The sequence below is a fragment of the Paramormyrops kingsleyae genome, chromosome 3, assembly GCF_048594095.1.
Source record: "Paramormyrops kingsleyae isolate MSU_618 chromosome 3, PKINGS_0.4, whole genome shotgun sequence".
NCBI classification, from domain to species: Eukaryota; Metazoa; Chordata; class Actinopteri; order Osteoglossiformes; family Mormyridae; genus Paramormyrops; species Paramormyrops kingsleyae.
In genome coordinates this window covers 32,723,948-32,746,437 of record NC_132799.1, presented here as the reverse complement: position 1 = coordinate 32,746,437, position 22,490 = coordinate 32,723,948, and the positions used below count along the sequence as shown (strand labels likewise).

Here is a 22,490-nt window from a genome sequence, read left to right as displayed (position 1 = left end):
ATTTCAATATTAGTCTAAATACTAGAACTCGTGGCCATAAGTGGAAATTAGCGGGAGAACATTTTAAAACAAATTTGAGGAAGCACTTCTTTACACAGCGTGTAGTCAGAGTATGGAATAGTCTTCCTGCTATTGTAGTGGAAGCTAAAACCATGGGTTCCTTTAAATCAGAGCTAGATAAGATTTTAACAACTCTGAGCTATTAGCTAAGTTCTCCCCAAACGAGCTTGATGGGCCGAATGGCCTCCTCTCGTTTGTAAATTTCTTATGTTCTTATGTTATGTTCTAAAACCTCTACAAACAGAAAAATAAACTATATAATCCTTACTCCTTCCACACACCCAACCTCCAGATTCTCCAGCCCCCTGACACTCTCTCCCTTCCTCTCCAAAAATCTTCATTAAAAGACCAACTTTGCATGTCATTGTCTGACTGTCATCCACGTCTGGGGCTGTCCTTTCACGTGCCACCAATATGTGGCGCTGCTTCAATGTTTCATGCAGTTTGTCCAGGGAAAATAAGCATACGAATAACATAACCCGTAATGCTGTACTCTGTACATTTTCCCAATTCCCCCTTATGGAATAACGGATGCAAAGGATTTATTTTTATTCGTGAAACGGTTTGATAACCGTGGTGTAACCTGTCTTCGCCTGCCTGGAAACTTCATGCTGGGTGATGTGTCAGGACGGTACGGATGCTTACAAACTCCTCAACTGACATCAATAAGCACTTTGGCTGGGTAAAGAGGCCGGCATGACCCCACTAAATGATGAGCGTGTAACATTCGACAACCGAATGCCAGAGCCCCCCTCCCCCCCCATCTATCCATCTATCATGGTGGGGGGTGGGGGGGGGGGCACAAAGCTTCCCAACACATTTAACGAGCGATGCCAATTTCCGTGGACAGTGGCCAGGCACTCAGGCACTGATCCGCCCGACTCGTAGCTCCAGAGGAAAACCATGCTGGGTTTCCATGGTAACACACACTTTTTTTATGCCACTCAGCACCTTGTCGGGGCAGCGGAATGTCACACCTCATGCCCCCCCCCACGCCGCCCCTCCCACATATCTGCCACATACTCAGCACTCGCTGCATCCTCTGTCTTCTCTCCTCCGCTACAGCACACCCTGACTGCGTAACTGTCACATCTCCGCTACAGCACACCCTGACTGCGTAACTGTCACATCTCCGCTACAGCACACCCTGACTGCGTAACTGTCACATCTCCACACTCACAGCCGACTGCCATCTCTCTGCAGTAACTGTCACATCTCCGCACTCACAGCCGACTGCCATCTCTCTGCAGTAACCACTACACATGTAACATCGTCTGCCCGACGCGTTTCATCTTTGTGTAAAATGTTCCTCTCGCTCACACCAGGAAGCCACTGTGAAGACATGGATCTGAATGCAAAAACAGAACAGCAGATTACTGCAGAACTGGGACTGTGATTTAGGGGTTGTTCACTTGTATGTGAGATTGTACATCGCAGAGATCCCAGCACATTGACAACTGAAAAACAAAACACCCCCCCAGGAAAATTTTATCTGGAAAATGCTGGAATAGTGTTGCTTTCTAAAATACCATCAAAGTACCGGATACCACAGAATGTCAGTGTGCAGTGGGGGGTTTGGGTGGGGCAGCCTGCAGTGGTACAACTTCTTGCTGGCTAATTTTACCAGCTGAACAGCTGCATGGCAGATTTCCAGGATGTTGTGCATCATCCGCAGTTGTGAGGGAGCTGCTGTCGATTTGTGGGAGACTCCCGGAACTTCCGGAAGATGCAGGATGTCTGATATCCTTCATAAAGTCACTGTTGTTTGTGTTTGGCATGCAAATATATTTTTTCCCATTTAACGGCTCAAATTCTGGGCCGGGACAGAGACCCCCTACAGAGACAGTCCGTCGTGCTTGGTGCCCGCCAGGGACAGAGACCCCCTACAGAGACAGTCCGTCGTGCTTGGTGCCCGCCAGCAAGTCTATTGCTGTGTTTCTTTGTTTGTGCAGTTAGCATTAGCATTAAAAGCACGTGGCACCTCTCCTCGTCACGGGAGGTACTGTATGACTGTGTTTCTCACAGTGCTTAAAGGTCCACTGGGCCACCGCAGACCCGACACCTCGTGGGTCGTGTTGGTGCCACGTCCCCCGACAGAGAGTGGCAGACATGCATGCATGCTTGTTATTTACGCCGCTTGCGGAGAAGGCAGACAATCAGCAGGTTGTTCCAGGGACAGTGTGGCCATTCAGCAAATGTGGGCCCCCACCACAGGGGACTAGAGAGGCGATTGGAAGGGGGGGGGCATGAGAGCACCGTGGATCTGGGCTAAGCCGTAAATGGCCAACAGGGAGCAGAACCGGGTATTCCCAAAGACTGGAGCCGCTTTCTGTGGACGCAACCATTTATCAAAGGGCAACACAAACATGGTTTTATTTAATTTTTTTTGGGGGGGGGGTGAAAGGAGGGGGTGCTACATTGGCATGTAAATCCATCAGGCCAAAAGTGCCAAAGTAAATAAATAAATGCTGTACAATGAAAACGCCCCCGCGAGCCGGAGACCACAGGGGGGCAGCCTTGGCAGCGACTGGTGTGAGAAGGCGTCCTTCTGAGAGCTGGGGAGTAAATGTGGTGCGGACAGGAACCCTCTGGGGACTGAGGACGGGCTGGGGGGGGTGATGATATTACCTCACCTCCCACATCCAGGATGGCATCGTTCTCAGTCTAAGGCAGGATGGCCTCAGCATAGCCCCCCCCCCCCCCCCCCGGGCTCACAGAACAGGGGGCCATGGCTGAGGCACACAAGCACTGAAGCCCAAGGCCAGACTCCTGCCAGGCTAACCAGGGATGCAGCCCAGGGGCCCAAGTTGTATGGGGCCCCGACATTATTTCCTGTTTGCTACAGCAGCATTTTATGCAGTAATTTCAGCCCAAGGCCCTAAGCTGAGGGGGGCCCAAAATATGTTAATGGTTGTTACAGCACCATTTTATGCAATGACTTCAGCCCAGGGAGCCCCCTCCCACCTAAATTGAGCTCCGCCGAGGCCCCTCCTTTTATCGAGACGGCATGTTCTACTGCTACAACCTCAGCCATTATGGACGTTCTGGATTCTGATCATTCCGACCCGAGCTGTTTGCTAGCTGAGTCCCGAAGGCGCCCCACCTCTGTCGTTTCCGCTGGCGTACTGCAAAGGCTTCTTCTTGTCTATGCTGGTGAAGCTCTGACTGCGGCGGTTCAGGTTGGTCGCCCCGTGGGCCTTGCCGGTCCCGCCGCCAGCGGCGGGCACCCTGGGAGGCCCCGGTAGCCTGGGAAACAGACAAGGAGACGCACACGGGCATTAATGCGACAGCGGGCAAGTCTGTGTCAGACCGAGGTGGACTGGGCAAGCAAGAAAATACTCCGACGGACGTCAGACGACGTTCTCGTGCATCCTGGGCAGTGGCTAGAAATGAACAGAATTAAACGAAAAACATACTCAAACGCCCCTGCAAAGTGGTGCCTCCTGCTCCCGAATCTCCCCCTGCATGGATCTCGGTTGCTGTCAATTGAGTGAAAAACACAGCAGCAGGGTTTAAATGTCCTTTTTGCACAAACATGATGTGACAAGATCAGGTTTGAGGAGACCTTTGGTCCACAGAGTAAGACTGATGGACCAGTGTGGGTAAAGGAGTTGGCAGCGGGATTTTGGGTTGGGTGCTGATGCTGAGTGGAGCTCAGTGCTCAGAACACTAAACAACATTCAAAAACAGCACGTAGACCTTATCTCTGACTGGCCCTTGCACATCTCTACCTACTAAAGCTTCCCAACACCCCGACAAAATCTTTATCTATGAATTCCCCTGCTCACGGTGGCAGAATCAGGGCCACAGCTGAACTGTCATAATCTTTTACCACTCACACATGTGGGGTGACTCACCGACTGTCCCTTTCACTGATCGGGAAAGCAGAGCAAGACAGAGCATTGCTAACTCTGAGTCGCCGTGACAACAGCCCACAGTCGCTACAGCCACATTTCTGCAGCAGATCAACACCTAAGGCAAGAAGTGGATCTTGGGTGGATCATGCCGACCTCTGTGACGTTAATGCAGCATAAACCTGTTAGATACCTCCTGTATCTCGATACTGTAGGCAAACCACATCCTTTCCCACTGCTCTGGACACACAGAGCCTTTGCTCCTATGTTCATTCAGAGTTTACACAAGGACACTGGAGAAAACCCACAGCCTGGTCGATGGAGTCGGCGGACACTGACCGATGATTCGTAGAAGAGCTCAATCAATGCCTGGTAAGCAGAAAGGCATTCCAGGCTACGTCACACGCCCCTGAACACATGTGATTTATTACATGCAAGTAGACTAAATATCACGGTCTGTCTATGTAATTTTCTGAGGGTTAAAAAGAATTTCCCAGATGACAAGAAACATAAAAAACAGAAGCATAACAGCAGATCGGTGAAGGAGACAAGAAAAATATTCTGTTTGTAGTCATTACTCATTATCTGTTTATACAGAATTCACAGAAAAGAAGCATTTCTGCATTTCATCTTAATCTGCCTGAAGTCCTGAATTAATGGCTACCCTACAGGCCTGGCCTTGACCCAACATGGTAGAGAAAACACATAGCAGAGCCTAGCATAGCATAGCATAGCATAGCATCAAATATATACGTATGTCTCAAAGAAGAACAAGATGGGATATGTAAATAAAATAGGCAGATACACTGGAATGAATAATAATAATAATATGTAAAGCAACATTTTTTTCCTCCATAACATCCATTTTATTGTGTGTGTGTGTGTGTGTGTGTGTGGTCCAGTTATACATTACATTGTGGAGACTAGGGGTGGAGCCGAACCCGAATACGGTATTCGGAAAGGCACAAATAATGTGTTTTTTACGAATACTTATTTCGAACAAATACTTTAAAAAATATTTGTATTCGGGAACAAGAAAAACTTTATATCAAAAAGCTGCGTTTCCTCTTGAGACCGCAGTGCATGCCCGGATGAGTGAGTGAGTGAGTTCAGGAGTCGGGGGGGGTAAAAGAGGTGACTGACACAGGCTGCTCCACACAGTAACAGAGAAGGCTCGGCTGAGCGAAAAAAGACTTAACTATCACTATTTTTGTTGAATAGATTTTTGTACCTTAACTGGGTTCCGGAGGCAGTTTATAACTTTCGGGAAGCGGAGTTTGATCGGGAGATTATTCCATTACGCTGCATTATTGACGTCTGCAGTCAGGTGCTCTCATGTTCGCTCTGTTTACGTAGCTCTGTTAGCTCGGTAATTTAGACAATAGGCTGTTGACAGAGTAACGTTAACGTTTGGTTAAAAAGGTTAAAACAATAGTTGTGTAGTTGTGTCGAATTGTATGCACTTGTAGGAGTTATATGGTACGTTTAAGTTACTCTGTCTACTGCATATCCATAATTATTATAATGGATATAATTAAAGAATACTTACACTATAACGTAAATTAGAAGTGCAACGCAAAAAACTGGATTTTTACGCCTATTTTGAATTTTACTCGAATACAAATACAAATACTTTTCCCCCCTCAACAAATACAAATACAGATACAAATACTGGCTGCTTTGCACACCCCTAGTGGAGACATTTGGTCCCCACGATGTGACGGAAATCTGTTATTTTGACATCGTGCGGACCATTTTTCATGTCCCCACAAAGATCTGTGAATGCAATCAAAAAAGTTAAGGTTGTCATTTTTGAGATTAGGGTTTTGCCCATAGAAATGAATGGAGGATCCCCACAAAGATATGAGTACAGCTCTGTGTGTGCGTGCGTGCGTATGTCTGTGTGTGTGTGTGTGTGTGTAAAAAAAAAACTGATATTTTGACATTGTGGGGACTATTTTTCAGATCCCCACAAATATCTGTGAATGCAATAAAAAAAAAACTAAAAACGGCAGAAATCTCTTATTTACTTATGGTTATGGTTTGGGCTGGGTAGGGGTTAAGGTCATCGTGTTGGGATTAGAGTTTGAAATGAATGGATAGTCCCCACAAAGATATGAGTACAGGTCTGTGGGTGCGCCTGTGTGTGTCTGTGCACATATAATGCAGTGTAACTGATGATCTGAATCATGCAGAGTCCTCTGTTCTCCACACACCATTAGGTCGATTCCTATCACCTCTTTTTTGAGGCAGCTGTGTAATTCAAGCGCCACACCGCCAAGCCAGCTGATTGGCTGCTGCGAAACGCAGGAATAATGCCCGGGATTTAAACTAAATATATGAACTGTAGCGAGAAAAAAGACAAAAGGGTTCAGTTGTGCAGCCCAAATCTCACTGCATCGCAGATTTTCCTTACTACCATTATGCAGTTACAGAATGCTCCTCAATCAATCAGGACCACAAGATCATTTACGCTGCTCTATCATATACCGCCCCCTGCTGTTCAAACAATGAATTAGTGTAGCAATCAACAGATAAAGCTTCATTGATTTTGAATGATAGACAGGTCCTCCTTACATCAGGCTTGAAAGACCAGGGTGAGTAAAGACTAGAAACTAACATTTAATACTAGTACTATTAGAGTCAGCTTCTACAAATTTAGTTTTTCAAAAATATAAATAAATCCTGCTGGTTTAAGAGATGTTTCTTTGCTAAAAGGCTGGATTCTTCTCATGCTCATGCTTCTTCCAGGAGAAGTTTCTCCTGCCCTCAAAATAACCCTAAAAACCGAGGCAGCCGGGGGTGCCAAAATTAACGGCAGGGTTCCGTGACGGCGTCAGCGCCAGGCGGCCCTTCGCTGTACCACCGACCAAGAAGAGGTGGACGTGACCAGAGCACGGGCTTGCGGCAGCGGCGAGAGGCAGTAAATATCATAAAATCTCATAAAACGTGTCACCACCCTCCAACTGTTTTCATTAGTAGCAGGAGCCCACTTACCCACACACACAAAGCTTATTCTTAAGTGTAACTGCTCTCCAAGGCCCCATTCAGGCCATGTTTTACAGCCTTAGCTACCTGGATAGCTACCCGCTGCACCATGTACTCCCAACCTGGCTGACCACCCCAGGCTTTTTCAAAATCTCATTTCCTCTCCCCATTTTGCAGAAGCAGAAGACGCTCATGTTCTCCACAGTAGTGGAGGAGAGCGAGAGGAGGAGGTGAGGGAGGAGGGAGATGGAGGAGATGAGGAGGAGTGCAGGAGACTCCTCTCTCCCGCAGATATTTTCAGTCAAAACCGAACAGCCAGATTCAACTAGATGCTTCTTCAAACAAAAATGGCTCTATACCAGGGTTGGGATGTATTATCCAGAAAGGGCCGTTGTGTTGGCGCGTTTTCGCTGCAACTCCCTGATTAGATTACTACTATGAGTACTGATTAGCCGAAGAGTCCTCACACCTGGGTTTGAACAGCTGACCTAAAGCTTATCCCAAGAACCTGCATACACACCGGCCCTTTGCGGATAAGACTGGCCAGCCCTGGTCTACACTGACTGCTGGGAACAGCAGGGTGTGGCTCAGACCAAAATCTAGCTTTAATTAACACTTCTAATTACTGTATCATTCGTGAGAGAAAAGGAAATAGGTCACTTTGTGGTACTTTCCCGGCGTTGCCAGGCGTTTATGAGAATAACCCAGTCTGCCCATTCAGACACCGCTGTTGCCTGCGCATGGTGTAAGTTTAACAGTTGCCAGAGAGATGGATTGTGGGTATTCGGAAGCCAGCCACCACTGGGGAGAAAGAGGAGAACATCTGCAGGGTCCTGGAACACTGCAGCAGCTCTGATGTCGCATAAGCAAAAAGGACTGAACTCTCCGAATATCAGCTTCTAATCAATAGCCGCAGAGCGCCGAAGAGCCGGAACGAGCTGAGAATGAGCGGCGGTCTCTACGGCGAGACGCCTGAGAACGTGGCCCGGGGAGGCGGACTTACCGTGTGGCTTTCTTCTGAGGGGGGGCCATTCCGCTGTGGCTCGGGGGAGCTGCATATCTGGCGGTGACGCTACGCCGGGAGCAGAGAGTGGAGATTAGGAACATGTTACCGTTAGCAACCAGCAAGGGAGGCATGTAAGGCAAAAGAGGGGAAAGTTAGCAACGGAAAAACGTTTTATTTTTTTTATTTACTTCCTGGTTCCTCACAGGAGACCACACACTGATGTCCCATAATTCCTTAGTAGTTATGCTAATGAGTCAGAAGATAGCGCCTGACCGCGGGGAGGGGTAGGAAATTCCTTCAAATGCAGTCACATCTTAATCACCGCGAGCGTAAGAACACCAGCGCTTGCAGTCACATCCCTGACGAGTCGGACAGGAAGACGGGAAGGCCCAGCGGCACGCCTGACCCTTATTAGTCACGCTCCATTAGGAAACATGCCGAGCATTATGGGTAACATTTCATACAGCAGCAATTACTCACGCTGAATAACTTAGGCCCCCTCTGCTAGAAAACCAGTCACTAGAGATAGAAATATCAGTACAGATTTTGTAATAAAATATTTATTTGGAATATTTAAATGTAACATAATATCCCAATAGGCTGGTGTGTGGCTCAGTGGGCCAGTGAAGGTCGCTGGTTCAAATCTCATTCTCAGCAGAATAGTCACACATCCACTGGGCCTCTGAGCAAGGCCCTAAAGCGCCCCCCTCCCCCCCCCCAACCCTAACCCTAACCGCGTTCTCATCTGCGTCCACATAACAGGATATACGAAAAGAAGCATTCTAACATTCCCGTACTTATGCAGATCAAGCAGCATTTTATTTATTCAGATTTTCAGGCAGGGCTGCCTCAACATTGTCGCCTCATGGTTACACATTCTCTCCGTGTCTTTGTGGCGTTTCCTCCATGCTCAGTTGAATTGGAGACACCAGACTGTCCATAGGTACGTGCGTGTGTGTGAATAGGGTGAGTGTGCTGCCATGGTAATCAGTAATAACATATAGCGCCTTGTACCCGTAGCTTCTGGAAAAGGCTCCAGATGCTCGCAACCCTGCTTAGGACAAACGGGTACAGAATTCAGGATAAAATAGAACCGATTAAATGGATTTTAGGCTGCGTGCTTTGTTTAATCGTTACTGATGGGGGGCTGAATTGAGGCACCTTTCAGGTCAAATTTAGGGCAGCAAGTAACACGTTCACGCCCCGGGGGGTGTCCCAGTCCGTTATATGAGTATGGTGCCAGGACAGCTAACTGGCGGAGTGCCCCCCCGGGCCCCCAGCGTGCTGGCTAGGCGAGAATCAGCTGGCACTCTTGAGCACTGAGCCTCCACTGTTGTTAACAGAACCATCAGATCACATAAACGGGCTAGCTGACATGGGCCGGGATCGTGCCCCCGCCCACATCGCCCCCCGCTCAGTACGCTGCATCCCTTCACAATGGACAATTCATGCAGGACGGCCTCTAAATGTATGCCCCCCCCCCCCCAAATCCCACCCTGAGGCATGAGCTGCAGATAAATCCAATTTATGTCCAAACCTGCAATCAGCAATACCTGGTTGTTCCCACCCCCCACTTTGAAGGGTCTGTCTGGCGTCCTCATAAATGTCACTTCCTCTCTGGCTCTGAGCTGTACCAAATATAGCCTGTGCCCCCACCCCAGACACACACAGGCCAATTCACCCCCATTCATGCCTTTCAGGTTAGACCCCGGCAAAGTGAGACAAACTGCCCCCACGTGAAATATGCCGCTAATGAGCAAACCAGCAAGGCGTCAAACTAACGTAAGAAGGATGTAACATACAGCCTGGGGGGGCGGTGCAGTGCTACCAAGTAGCAGACGCACACAGGCTCAGAAGTTCAAAGAACATCGGCTTTCTAGTTCAGTAAAAGTGGGAGCCTCTTTAATTTAAGCGAGGGGGGTGTGCGGGCGGGCGGATCAACGACCGGAAAGTCAGCGGATCAAACCCCTGGGCCATCAGGCCAATTTGGTCTTTGGGCCCCAAAGCAAGACCCTTAACTGTGTGCTCTGACCCCCACGCTTGTCCATGGAGACCAAGATGGGGAACCTGAAAAGAACACAGTATGAGTATTCTATTTTAATGGAGGCCTTTTCTCTTGCTTCAGTTTAATTTCTTTGAAGATACATACATGGCTTGTCTCTCCCCCCTCGGTGACTGGCTCCCTTGCCTGTGGCCCCCCCTCGTCCCCTCGTGGCCCCTCCTGCCATGGTAGGACAGGGAAGCAGTGTGGTCTGAGGCCCCGGGATCCCTGGTCCAGTCGTAGGTTTGCCGCTCACAGCTGATGCGCTAACAAAGGCTAGCAGAGCGGCGCGTGGCTGTCCTTCAGTCTGTCTCAGCCATGCCCCCCCGCCCCCCCCCAGACTCTGCGTGTGGCCTAGAAGCTAGGAGCGATAACCGTGACAGCAATCCAGCACTGTAACTAATGCATGGGGGGGCATTGTGAGGGGGGGGGGGCTGTGAACCAGTCTGAGGGTGGAACGACACCCCCCCCCACAGTCAGACCCAGCTCTTCTAAGGGACCCTGTGCTGCTTCCTAAACATGCCAGAACACCAGACTGTTGCAGTAGTAACATCCCACTTGTGTATAATACAGGTACTATATCATTGTTAATATATAACCATCATAGAAACCAGGAACTAAATCCAGCATCACTGTTAATGGGTTTGTCTTTCTGTAATGAATATGAACTGGCATCCTGTCTAGGCCCCCCTCTCCCCCCCCCCCCCCTGCCTTGTGCCCTTAGCTGCCTGGGAAAGGCTCTGGCCCTCCCCGTAACTGTGACCAGGAGAAGCAGTCATGCTATGGATGGATGGATGGATGGTTGGATGGATGGATGGATGGATGCATGGATGGATGGATGCATGGATGGATGGATGCATGGATGGATGGATGCACAGATGATAAATGTCTTCCCGGGAAGGACTCCGTCCACCTGTTCCTCAGTATGAGGCACCAGGAAGCCCTGATGGCTCCGAAAAAGTGGGATTGGCCAAGCGATCGGGCTTTTTGGGGGCCTCTTTGACCCATTTCTGATGAAGCTTCGCTCTGACCCAAGCCGTCAAAACAATAGTCTTAGGTTTATAGGAATAAAACAGCTCTTACAGCTCTGAGTCGCCGAAACGCATCCCTACCATTTAAACCGGACCCACAAAGAACCTGCTTCTACCCATTTTATAATGAATAATGGAAAATAAATCCATTTAAATGATAAGCAGCATTTTTCTTACTTTGGTTAAAACTCGGTTCCAGACGAAATTACCACAATAATTACTTTTATTTAAAATGACCCGCTGAGACTGGCAACTTTCCCTTTCCACTGGCAATTAAAACTCAGCATAATTAATTGTTAGCAAGAGGAGCGTAATTGGGTGTTGCGAATGGGGCACTGTGAAATCCATTACGGCGTCCGCGCCGTACGCAATCGGGCCGGGGGCTTTGCGAGAGAAGGTGCCGGAAAAGGGTCCCCGCAAAAGGTGGATTTTGGGGGCCTGAATTTAAGAGTGTTCAAGCTCGGTGTAAGACGATGATTGGCCCGAGCCCCCCCCCCCCCACCTCCTCGATCCGAGTCCCTTCAGCATCATTGCACTAAACGGGCAGGTCTTGTTGCAAAGATAGCAATTTCCAGGCTGATTCATGGAGGCTGCCAGTCTGCTGGAATACGTCTGACACCCGGGAGAAACGGCTCAGCTGCCACGTGGCAGATAAGCGGCCCTCAGCTGGCATGCTGGCCCGCTGTGTATGATGGGCGCGGGCCGAGCCCCCCGTCCACGTGGCACGCTCTGCTTCCCCCGGCCCGGAATCAGGGCAGAGGAATGTGCTGCCATCACGGGGGAGGGGGCGAGCCATCAGAGCCCCCCCCCCCCAAGTCCAGATTACCGGTTTCTGCTCAGAGACCCCCGCAGACCCAATGGGCCAGTAAGAATCCAATCCTACGCTACCACTTTCTCGTCTTGAAAACTAGAGGCGCCGGTATTCTCCTTCCACAACCCCCCCCCACGTAGGCAGAGGAAGACGACATCCAATCATAACTGTGGGGAGAACCGGGAATGCTGAGGTTACCATGACACATGGCGGCATGTCCGAGGGGCTGCACCTCATACTGTGCCACTCCTACAGCGTCTTTACAGTATCGGAACAGGACCTGGCCGACTGGATGGACTGTTTGGATGAAAGAAAGTAGATTTGGAGCTGGGGTGGTGTGTGTGTGTGTGTGTGGGGGGGAGGGTGTCCAATGACTCAGGCAATGATATATTACAAAAGAGAAATTGTGCATGTGCTGATGCAGACTGCAACATTTATAGTAATCAGTTATGGTCATCTTCTATTTGGTGGGGGGGGGGGGGGGATTTTGCTGCCATGGTAACCATGGAACACAAGCCAATCACAGTCTGTAACTGTCGACAGGATGTGCTGAGATGTCCTGAGAAGACCACATCCAGAGTATGTTACACACAGACCAGCTCTGCGCCCCCACCCTCCAATTTATGGTCACAAGGGAGAGCAAGGGAGGTTTATGGTCACTCTGCTCCCCCCCCCCCCTCACACCGGCCAACACTGCGAGCGGCTGGTGGAGGTGCAGCATGTCCCGAAAGGGGGGGGGGCTGGCCAGGTGAAGTCAAACTAACTGAGACAGACGGCGGGTCTGAGGCAAGACTGTAGCTGGGAAACCGCCGGTGAGTCTGGCTCAGCTCCTGGAACGTGAGCGCGCCGCTTCCACGACGGTACCGACAGAGCCCATGTCTACATTTACTCAGCTCACTAATCTACACCCTCACTAATCGACACCCTCACTAATCTACACCCTCACTAATCTACACCCTCACATCTCCCACCTGTGAGATTTCCCTATTGGCTTAAATTTGCAATTGCTTGAAATGAAAGAAATATGTTTTAAAATGATCCACAATGCTTGGAGCATGACAAGAGGTCTGTCTTGGTGACTCTTAACAGGCTTCAGGACCAGTGGGGCTCAGAAGGTCCTCAAAGCCAACCAAAGCACCCCCCCCCCCAATTTTTCACTTGCCATTTTTTTGCCAAAGACATAACATCAACTATAAATTTTTATTTTGGCTCCTCAAAAAACAAACAAAAAAACTGTCATTACAGTACACTTAAAAGCTCAGTTATATAAATCACTGTTGTTTTTGAATCTACTACTGTGAAGGATATTAGCTGCCAAAGCAAAAGACAATGATGTATATCTGATATCTGGTGTTTCTGTTTTAGTTCCCTCAGATGAAACAAGACCATTATAATTCAAAGAGGAGGTTTGCTGAAGTTCAATAATAATAAATTACAATAAATAGTAAATTATAATAAATTATGATAGATGTTTTCTGCAGTTACTCTCTCCAATTTCAGGAGAAATCATTTAGACAACAAATGTACCCTACAAAGTCAAAAATGGGATTTCCGATGTTTCTGCCAGGAAGCTAATGAGTCAGAAATCAAACAAGATAGAATCATTCAGAGTATTAGTCTGTTATTGGAGAAATAAATGGAGAAAGAAGTGAAAGGTAACAAACTGGGGTTACAGCTACCTCGACTGCATTTCCTGTGACTTGTGGTAACTCGGTGGCGCCGCCCCAGTGGCCTGATGTGCGACCTGCTGCTGGAGTTCCACGAGGGACTGATAGTACTGCTGCTGTTGCTGCTGCTGCTGCTTGTAGCGGGACAGGCTGAAGAAAAGCCCCAGGATGGTCTTCAGATTGCCATTCCAGATCTCTGTGAACGGCACGGGATACGCACAAGCCTCAGACCACCAATGGTTAGACGGACCAGAAAGAATACAAACAAAAAAAAAGGAGCTTTTATGCTTAAACCACCGAAAGCAGCCCACAAAAATGAGGGGCGACCAGGAAGGAAGCCACATAAATTACTCAGAGCTCCATCACTGCAGTGTTTCATCACCCCCCCACCGAGAAACTGACCTATCTATTAAATCATCAAACAAATGACCCCTAAACACTGCAGCCTGCTGGGGTGCTACTCAAAATCTCTGACCCCAGGGGCCCAAAAGTCAAGTCTTAGCAAATTAGGGGTTAATATAAATGCCATTTCTCAGGCTGAGGTTAACACTGAACGCGTGCTGGGATTTTCACACATGGTAATGTCTCGAGTTTACAGAGATTTACATGATAAACAAAAAAGAAATATATAAAATAAACAGCCAGGGGCAGCTCTGTTACTAAAAACACCTTGGTAATGAGAGAGCTCAGAGGCCAGACTCGTTAAAGCTTATAGGAAGGCCACAACATAGGAAGGTTACTACCTCTGTGTACCTAATAAAGTGGGTTCTCCTCTGTACTAGTTCTGTGTACAGTACCTGGTAAAGTAGGTCCTCCCCTGTACTAGCTCTGTGTACCTAATAAAGTGGGTCCTCCTGGGTACTACCCCTGTGTACCTAATAAAGTGGGTTCTCCTCTGTACTATGTGTATCTAGTAAAGTGGGTTCTCCTCGGAACTAGCTCTGTGTACCTAACAAAGCGGGTCCTCCCCTGTACTAGCTCTGTGTACCTAATAAAGTGGGTTCTCCTCTGTACTATGTGTACCTAATAAAGTGGGCTCTCCTCTGTACTAGCTATGTCTGTCTGGTACTACCTAGGTGTACCTAATAAAATGGCCATAGAGTGTCTTGCAAATGGCTCTCATTCATAGTTTCTTTACATCCTGCATGTGTACCTTGACTACAATGGGCAAATTCTTTTCTTTTAAGTAAATAGTTCCCTTATGCATTCTATGCTTTGACATTCCAGGAGACTATGGATCCAGTCAAACACATACTTATCTTCGTCACTTGATGGGGGTGTGTTAATTTTAAGAGGAGAGTTATTATTCTTTTTAAATCCTGAGCCCTGTAGCTGATTATCACGAGTTTGTTTTCTTGGAAAAGAGTGATGTGCTATCTCTGCATGTCCAACAATCCTTTTCTTTCCTGACAGATCATTTATTACTGAGCATGGGGACAAGAGCCAATTGAATTGGGTCACACTTTGTCTGTAAGGAGAAGGGTAACCAGTTCAGAAGCAGCATATATACCCAAAAAGGCCTATTTTCACAGGCTGTGACTGGATACAGTGAAAGTCTGGATTTCTGTCGAGCATCAAGTTTCAATCCCCTGTTCTTAAGGGATGTGAATTAGTGAGACCTTCATCATTTGCCCCTTTTTCCTCATTGCATCACCCCCAAGACGCCCCGCGCCGACACCCCCGGCGTGCCTAATGCAGCTGCCGACCGAGGCTTCGCACAAGACTTCTGAAATCCTGAAAAAGTGTCTCCTCTCTGTAACACAAAGGCAGCGTTTGACAAAATAACTCCGAGCTGCCTCCCTTCCACGATGATGATGGAAAGGCCGTCGACAGCTAACCGACGGTAATTGCAGAGCAGTTTCTTAATGATCCGCGGCAAGCAGCCGGGGTCCTTTTAGAGCCATTGTCTGGTGTGGCGTTGGAGATGTCAGTCCCGACAGCCCCCGGTGGATTGAGGCGTCGTCGGCGATTGGCAGAGACAAGCGGCACCAGCCTTACCTTCGGCGGAGAGGCCCTGCGTTTTGACTCCCCGGGCTTCCAGAAAGCTGAGACAGACGTCCACATTCTCGATCTGAAAGACAGCGAGCAGAGACCCTCAGAGCTGGGCCGAGGACGGGGCCGCACTTGGGAAGTACGAGGCGAACAGATGGACCACCTGAGGTGCGTCTTCAGAACCACCGGGGCCCGACCCGTGCGTGGCCGGGCATCTGCCACGTGTCCTCTGGCCGCGGCACCGTGGGACGGGCACACAGATATAAACACCGGCCTACAGGTGCCAAACCACAGCAGGATCCCCAGCAGAGGGATACAGGCCCTGCTTGATGAGACCTCTTTGGCTTCCTGCATGCGTTGTTTAAAAACCGCGTCTTTCTTCCCATCCTGGCTTTACAACAAAGGTCTTTTACGGCACAGCCGGGAGGGAGCACGAGGCTGGACTGTGTCGCAGTCACCGCCGGCGACGTCCTCTGTGCCGGGAAGCCGTCCAGCGCTGGTGGAGGGTAATGGACTCCCCGTTGGTTTTGAGGCCATTCTGTCACCTCGCAGAGTCCTGGCTCTCAGCTAACCCACGGAGCCAACGTGTGACAGGAGAACTGAGACCGAATGGCCGCCGTGCGACGCCAGGTCTGGGCTGTCAGCCTGGGGAAGGCCTGACTGGTACCAGAGGGTTTTATAAGGGACCAGATAGGCCCTAGGTCCAGTGCGAGGAGGAAATACAAAAAAAAAACAAATCCCAATTTCATTGTTCCCCAAATTTGCAAAATGGAAATGGAACATGGAAGAGCTGGCAAAGCATTTTTAAATACAATGGTTCACATCATTTTACTTCATCGGTCATTTGACTGAAGAAACAAATAGGAAAATGTACAGGCTCTTGGCTTTCTAAAGACCTCTGGGAGTGACTGACAAGCCCAGAGCCTCTGAACAGGGGCAGTATAAATATTGTATATTGGTTCAAAACAAACCAAAATGAGATGTAATCAAACAGACCTGTGTGGAAATGGCTCCTTTCTCGGGACTGATGGTTTAATTACAGTTTCCAAATATTTAGATTAACTTCTGGTAAATCCCACGGCACTTATGTACCAAAGGAAATCAGCATCTGCTTTCAATACAGCTACATAAGAGGACTCGTGGTTCTGTGATGAAATATTTAATGAATGACACAAGTTTAGGGTGCTGGCGTACCTATTAAAGCACAGCAGAGAACACTATGACTGGGAGGCAGGTTTCCCAGCACATAAACGCAAAAAGAAGGATGGTAATAAAATACCCCTAGGGGGCGTCGTTGGGAGCCATGTGTGTCTTAGTGAGCGATCACATGGCATGTTTGTGTTCATGGGGAGAACAAACCTTTGAGCTGGGGAACGGGGCGGAAACTGCCTAAGGATGGAACAAGAGAGTGACGGTAAAAACCAATGTGGAAAGAAGCCACTGTTTCCCAAAGCCAGGCCCTGCACCACACCCCCAAAAGCAAGAAGAAGGAGTCTTGGGAATTCTTGGGTTCTGACCTCCGCCAGATTTGGTGAATGCGGTGTGAAGCTTTTAGCATTAAAGTTAAAATGCTGAGTGAGCGTTTAGTGTGTATGGAAAGCACAATTCAGCCACAGAAATTACTCAGAACTACAAAAAACATCTGAGCAAAGCTTCATTGGATTTATAACGACACTATTTACGATGCAGCCAATTACAGCCGGATTTCGACTAAAAGGAGTGTTAATGTTTTGCTACATTTTGCTATATAAACCCCAGTATTACTGGAAGAAAATGAGACCACAAAATTTTGGGTTGTTTATAATGGAGGGATTTTTCCCAAATGAGAGTGACTGGGACAGCAAAATACTCAGCATCCCAGTTTCCACAGAAACACTCCTATTGTTAATATGAACACTACTGATTTTGAAGTGTTCACATTTGCTGATGGAAATTTTATGTATCTAACGGGAAATGTGTTGTTGATTAAGGTCGTTAATTTTCTTCTGAGTAATTAAATTTGAAGTTTGTTAATTTTCAGTCACAATCAGTGTAAGTCACAATCTACTATAGCATCGTTACAAATATAGGTACTGGAACATGTGAAATACTTAAGCTACAAAAATGCATGTTGGAACAAAGTATCCCATTCCAAAAATATCAGCTAACGGTTCTTGAACACAATAATAGAACCGCACTGATGTTTTGTTTGGAAAGTACCACTTCTTGGATAGAAGTTAAGAAAAACTAATGACCCTTTGTTTACTTACTGATGCAGTTATTCTTTTCATGACACCAGCATTTACTATTAGAGGATTATAAAGAGATTCCGGAACTTTAAATATACCACTTTTATATGGTTCTTCTTACAAAATAAATATTTTAATCGCTGCATTAAGTGAACACTGCGATGAGCGGTTCGCTCCTGTAAATGGAATACTTGATGCAAACATTTATCCATCCTTTCAACTAAATCACGAATGGAATTGGCTGTATAGTTTAAATGGACTTTTCCACAGATGCTACAGTCTGACAAAAGTCTCACATAAACACAGACCCTGGCCATTTCCACTCTTGGCAACCACACAATAATAACTACACCATTGGTGGTCCACACAGATCTGAAAACTGCCAAGCTCAATGTTGGCACCACTCGTAGGGTGCAGAAACAAATGTAATAAAAAAACACCAAATATTACCTAAGTTTAAATCAAATAATATGCTCTTAAAACCTCATTTTACATGGCAGCAGCATCATTTGGCTGGTGAGATGCTGTTGATGGGCCTCAACCTTTTGGAATTTGTTGCCAACGGTCCATCCCTAGGCAACAGCTTCCCAAACGAAGAGGAGGGAGAGAGAAGAGAAAAATGCAGACGAGGTTGCGGTGATGGCCCATAAATTCCTGAGGCTTATCCGGTCCAATTAAAGACCAAAATAATCCATACTGACACACCGCTTCTTCAAAGGGGCCCTATGGCATGTATGGGTATCAAGGCATTCCACACATTGTGGGGTCGGGTTTTGAAACCCACGGACCGACGGGACCTTGTCGTCATTTACGCGACTCAGAGTGCGGTGCTCTTGCCGGGCGTGGGCAGCAGGTGGAGTAGTGGCTGAGGTTATGGATTTTAAGAGGATGATAGCGACAAAAAATATGAACAGTGAAGGCGGAAGGGCCCCTCTCCCTGTCTTTAAGCTTTCAGCACCCCTTTCGCAACTGCCCACGGGTGACTCAGTGACTCCTCTCGAGTGTGCTGGTTAAGTGCCCCCTCCCTCATGAGAGAGGCACCCACACAGAAAGGACACCCGACGATTATTGCCTGGTAAGTCCCTGCTGGTTTATAAAACCACTTTGCTGTAGATATCCATGCAAAAGAGCTTTATGTGTGACAAAGGAACAGAGACACCCATTGTCAAAGATTAATTGAAACAGACCTGTAATCAATAAACCATTAAAATTAACATTAAGATGGGGACATTCGAAGGGTACAGCGCTCTGTATTGGCGGGACATCGCCCATCAAGCATGAACTGAGGGAGTAATTGGCAGCTTGATAAATTCTCCATGCAGGTGTGAGGAAGTGAACACACTGGGATCTGACAGGCATGTCTCCGCACAGAGATGGAGAAACGTCCCGCAGAGCAGTAGAATGATGTAGTTCTGCGGTCAGCATGACTCCCTCACCATCTCCAAGGCCAAGGACCAGTTCTCCAAAGCAGAAATCTGTCCATCAAACCGCCACCTGGGTGGACGAATTCCTCTCAATAAACATCCCCCTGGCCCAGTGGCTACCCCCCGCCCCCCCCATCTCACTCTGACTGCAGTAGGGGTTAAGCATGACCGTTACGCCCCAAGTCTAAGCAGCAGCCTTTGGGGACACCACATTTATCAGAGCAAATAACCGCAGTAGCACTAATATGAGCCAGGGACACTCCTGATGGCGAAAACGGCCGTTCGCTGTGAAGCTCATTCTCAACTCGTTTAATTTCACTCAGGTCGAACCTCACCAAAGTGATTCTGCACACAATTAACCAAAGTCAAAGTCATTTGCATGCAAATCTATAAAACCAACATTTTTAGTTTTTATTCTTTTATATGGATTTCTATTGTAGCATCATATGTGGGCCTGTTATTTGAGATATTTTGAGACGGATATTATATTATATATTAGAATTAATGTGAAATATGAAAGAGAAGAATCGTTAACTCATTTTGACCTTTAGGGACCGTCACATACAAACACCATTAGTTTCACTTTCACACGTGTCTGCCAGAGACGGTCCCTTAGCATGGCTGTTTGCCTGGAAATGTTCAGACGTACCCTGAACGATGGAGGGAGGTGCAGCGTCTGCAACACCCCCCAAATAACAAGCAGCCCAATGAAAACAGACATTATTCATCGATGCTGTTAGAAGCCCATCAGAATGCACTCCATCAGTCAGTCTAGCCAGAATCACAGCCACAAAAAAGCAGAAACCTCCAACCTGCCAGCTCCAACACCATGGTGGGGGGGGGGGGCAGATCATGACTGAAAAGACTGAGAGATCCAGGTGAACTACCCCAAAACCATCTTGTTAACATGACAGATGTTCTGGAAATAAGGAAGAGTTTTAAATAAATATCCATGTAACTGACTGAAGTGAAGGACAGATCAGTCTTTCACAGATCTGTCTATCACAAACTCTTCTGCTACAGATTTGTCCTTCTCAGACTCTTCCTTCCTGGACCCTGGATCCTGGATCTTTACAGTCCTTCAAAGACTGGTCCTTCACAGATCTGTCCTTCTCAGACCTATGCCACACAGATCTGTCTTTTATAGATCTGTCCTTCACAGACTCATCCTTCACAGATCTGTCTTTTAAATATCGATAGAAAGCTTTTGTGGATCCCTAGAATGACAGGTTTCCAAACCTGTTGGATTAGGAGTTTGGAGTAACCCTGGAGTTTGGGAGACAGTTTCCTGGAAGAACATCGATACACAAGACAAAGTCCACCATATCTGCATATCTTCAGTCCTTACCAGCCACACAGATGGTAAGCCACTCTTCACAGACATATGTTTGGGCATTTGAGTGCTTGAGATCTTTATAGAAATAACTAGGGCTCTATACCAGTCCCAGGACCCCCCTGAAACCAGCAGGCTGGCTCACTAACAACTGGACATTGAATGAGACATTGACAATATACCAGAGGAGCACAAATCCTGACCAAGATTATGTTTTACCCAGTCAGTTGAGTATGAAGAGTGACAGTCACAGAGTACTCAACTGGTTGATTGAAACAAAATCTTGGTCTGGATTTGTACTTTGTGGACCTGAACTTTCCACCTCTCCCTTATACCCTCTCAGTGCTTTTCACCCCTTCTTCTCCCTGGACCTACAGCTCAGCTGTTTTGTTCAGCTCACATTTAAAAACACAAACACATTAATTAAGCACATAACCTGGCTGCATACAGGGGCGGGGCTACAGAGCCACTGGCCCCAGCTGAAAGCTGATTGGCCCCTTTTCCTTTTGATGAAGATTTTGTTCCCCTTCAATTGACCGAACATTGCCATACTGGCTCAAAGTGAACAGAGCGTGCGGCGCCGATCGTGAACACCCGCCAACACCGGCGGGAAAATAAGAAGGCCGAGTGGCCCGATGCATGGTTCTGACCTGCAGCGCTCCACACCGACGGCTCTTGTCGCATTTGTAGACCACATGCAGACACCTCACGCCATTACTGTGTGCTTGTTCCACTAACCCCACCCTTGATGCCAAGCGACTGCTGCTCTTTTGGTTATTAAATAACACCAGGGGCAACGTTTGAGGTCCACAGAGCTCCCCACGGAATGGGGGCGGTCTGCAAGCCAGCATAGCCGGCTCATACCCCGCGACATATGCGATCCGCCCCACAAGCATATGCATCGCGGTGTCATGGCAACGAACGGCGACCCCGCCGCACACGATCAGTGGTGTTGCTAACTCAACAGTTAGCTACTCCTGCTGCTCCCAGCCTGAAATTTAGCCTCATTTGCCTCAGTTTGAGATTAATTAGCTCTCCCAAGAGCCACCGAATCAATGGAAAAAGTTTATCATGCATATCATTTGCATCTCATCTTCATGTCCCGCTCACAGCATCTAACCCAGGCGCAGCGACAGCTGGGGGAGCAGTACTATGGCCTCCCAAATCAGGGGTTACAAGCTTGATTCACACCCCCGGGGTGTCAGGTGTGATTCCTGCCCACCTCCCGCTGTGTGTGTAGAGTTTATGGAGGACCAAGGAGGCCTGCGGTTAAGACAAACTGGTATCTCCACATCGTCCTTGGTTTCTGCCCGGAGATACACCGGTCTCCCATCCATACCTGCCCCGTGCTTCCTAGAATAGGCTCCAAAACCCTGTGCTGGAACAGCGGTTCTGGGAAAGTGAGCGATTGATGCTTAACAGCCATTTTTTAAGCTGGGTTTCTAAGCAGTCTACTCTGCTCTCATTAGAATCGGCGAGAGACCCAGTAGTCTGCCTACAGAGGCGAAACAGCAGAACAGCATGCTCACATCTCAAAGGGAACGTCTCCAGTAGGTGACTTGAGTGATGAATTCCCCCACACGCTCTTCTACCAAGGTGACCTCTGGCCAGAAATAATGAGAACCCCTGCAGAAACTGCCATTTCGCTCTCAGTCCACCCCGTCCTCTCCACCACACCTCTGCCATCTCACTTCCTACCCAGCTGTCGGGGTCAAAGGGCACCCAAACAATCCATCCGAAGGTGGAGCTGGCCCATATCCGGCCCAGGAGAGCCCAGTGGTTATGTCACTGGGGCCTTACCCCCAAGTACAGAAATCCCGCTGGTTTACTGAGGGACGCAGCTCTATCTGCCCTGGACCACGACTGGCAGCTTGAAAATAAACACCAAAAAAAAAAACACTGACCTAGCAAAAGTAATCATCTCACAAGAAGGACGACCTGCATGTGTTTGGGGAGCCATTAAAGTAAGACTCAGGGAACGGGATCAGAGAAAAAACGGCAAGCGTGTTCAGAACTTGGCTCCAGCCTTCTACTGCAGCACCGTGCTGACTGCGA

At 48.0% G+C, this 22,490-nt stretch overlaps 1 protein-coding gene across 6 annotated transcripts in view; it reads right to left on the bottom strand.

Annotated features, from left to right (window-relative positions):
- LOC111843402 (neuron navigator 3) overlaps nucleotides 1-22,490 on the bottom strand; it is a 219,309-nt gene that overhangs the window by 51,138 nt on the left and 145,681 nt on the right. For all 6 annotated transcript variants that reach the window (XM_023810970.2, XM_023810967.2, XM_023810968.2 and 3 more), the window contains 4 exons: nucleotides 15,457-15,529; nucleotides 13,471-13,654; nucleotides 7,906-7,974; nucleotides 3,164-3,306 (listed from right to left, as the gene is read on the bottom strand). In XM_023810970.2, coding sequence (XP_023666738.1) covers nucleotides 3,164-3,306; nucleotides 7,906-7,974; nucleotides 13,471-13,654; nucleotides 15,457-15,529 — 469 coding nt within the window. The remainder of the gene's footprint in view (nucleotides 1-3,163; nucleotides 3,307-7,905; nucleotides 7,975-13,470; nucleotides 13,655-15,456; nucleotides 15,530-22,490) is intronic.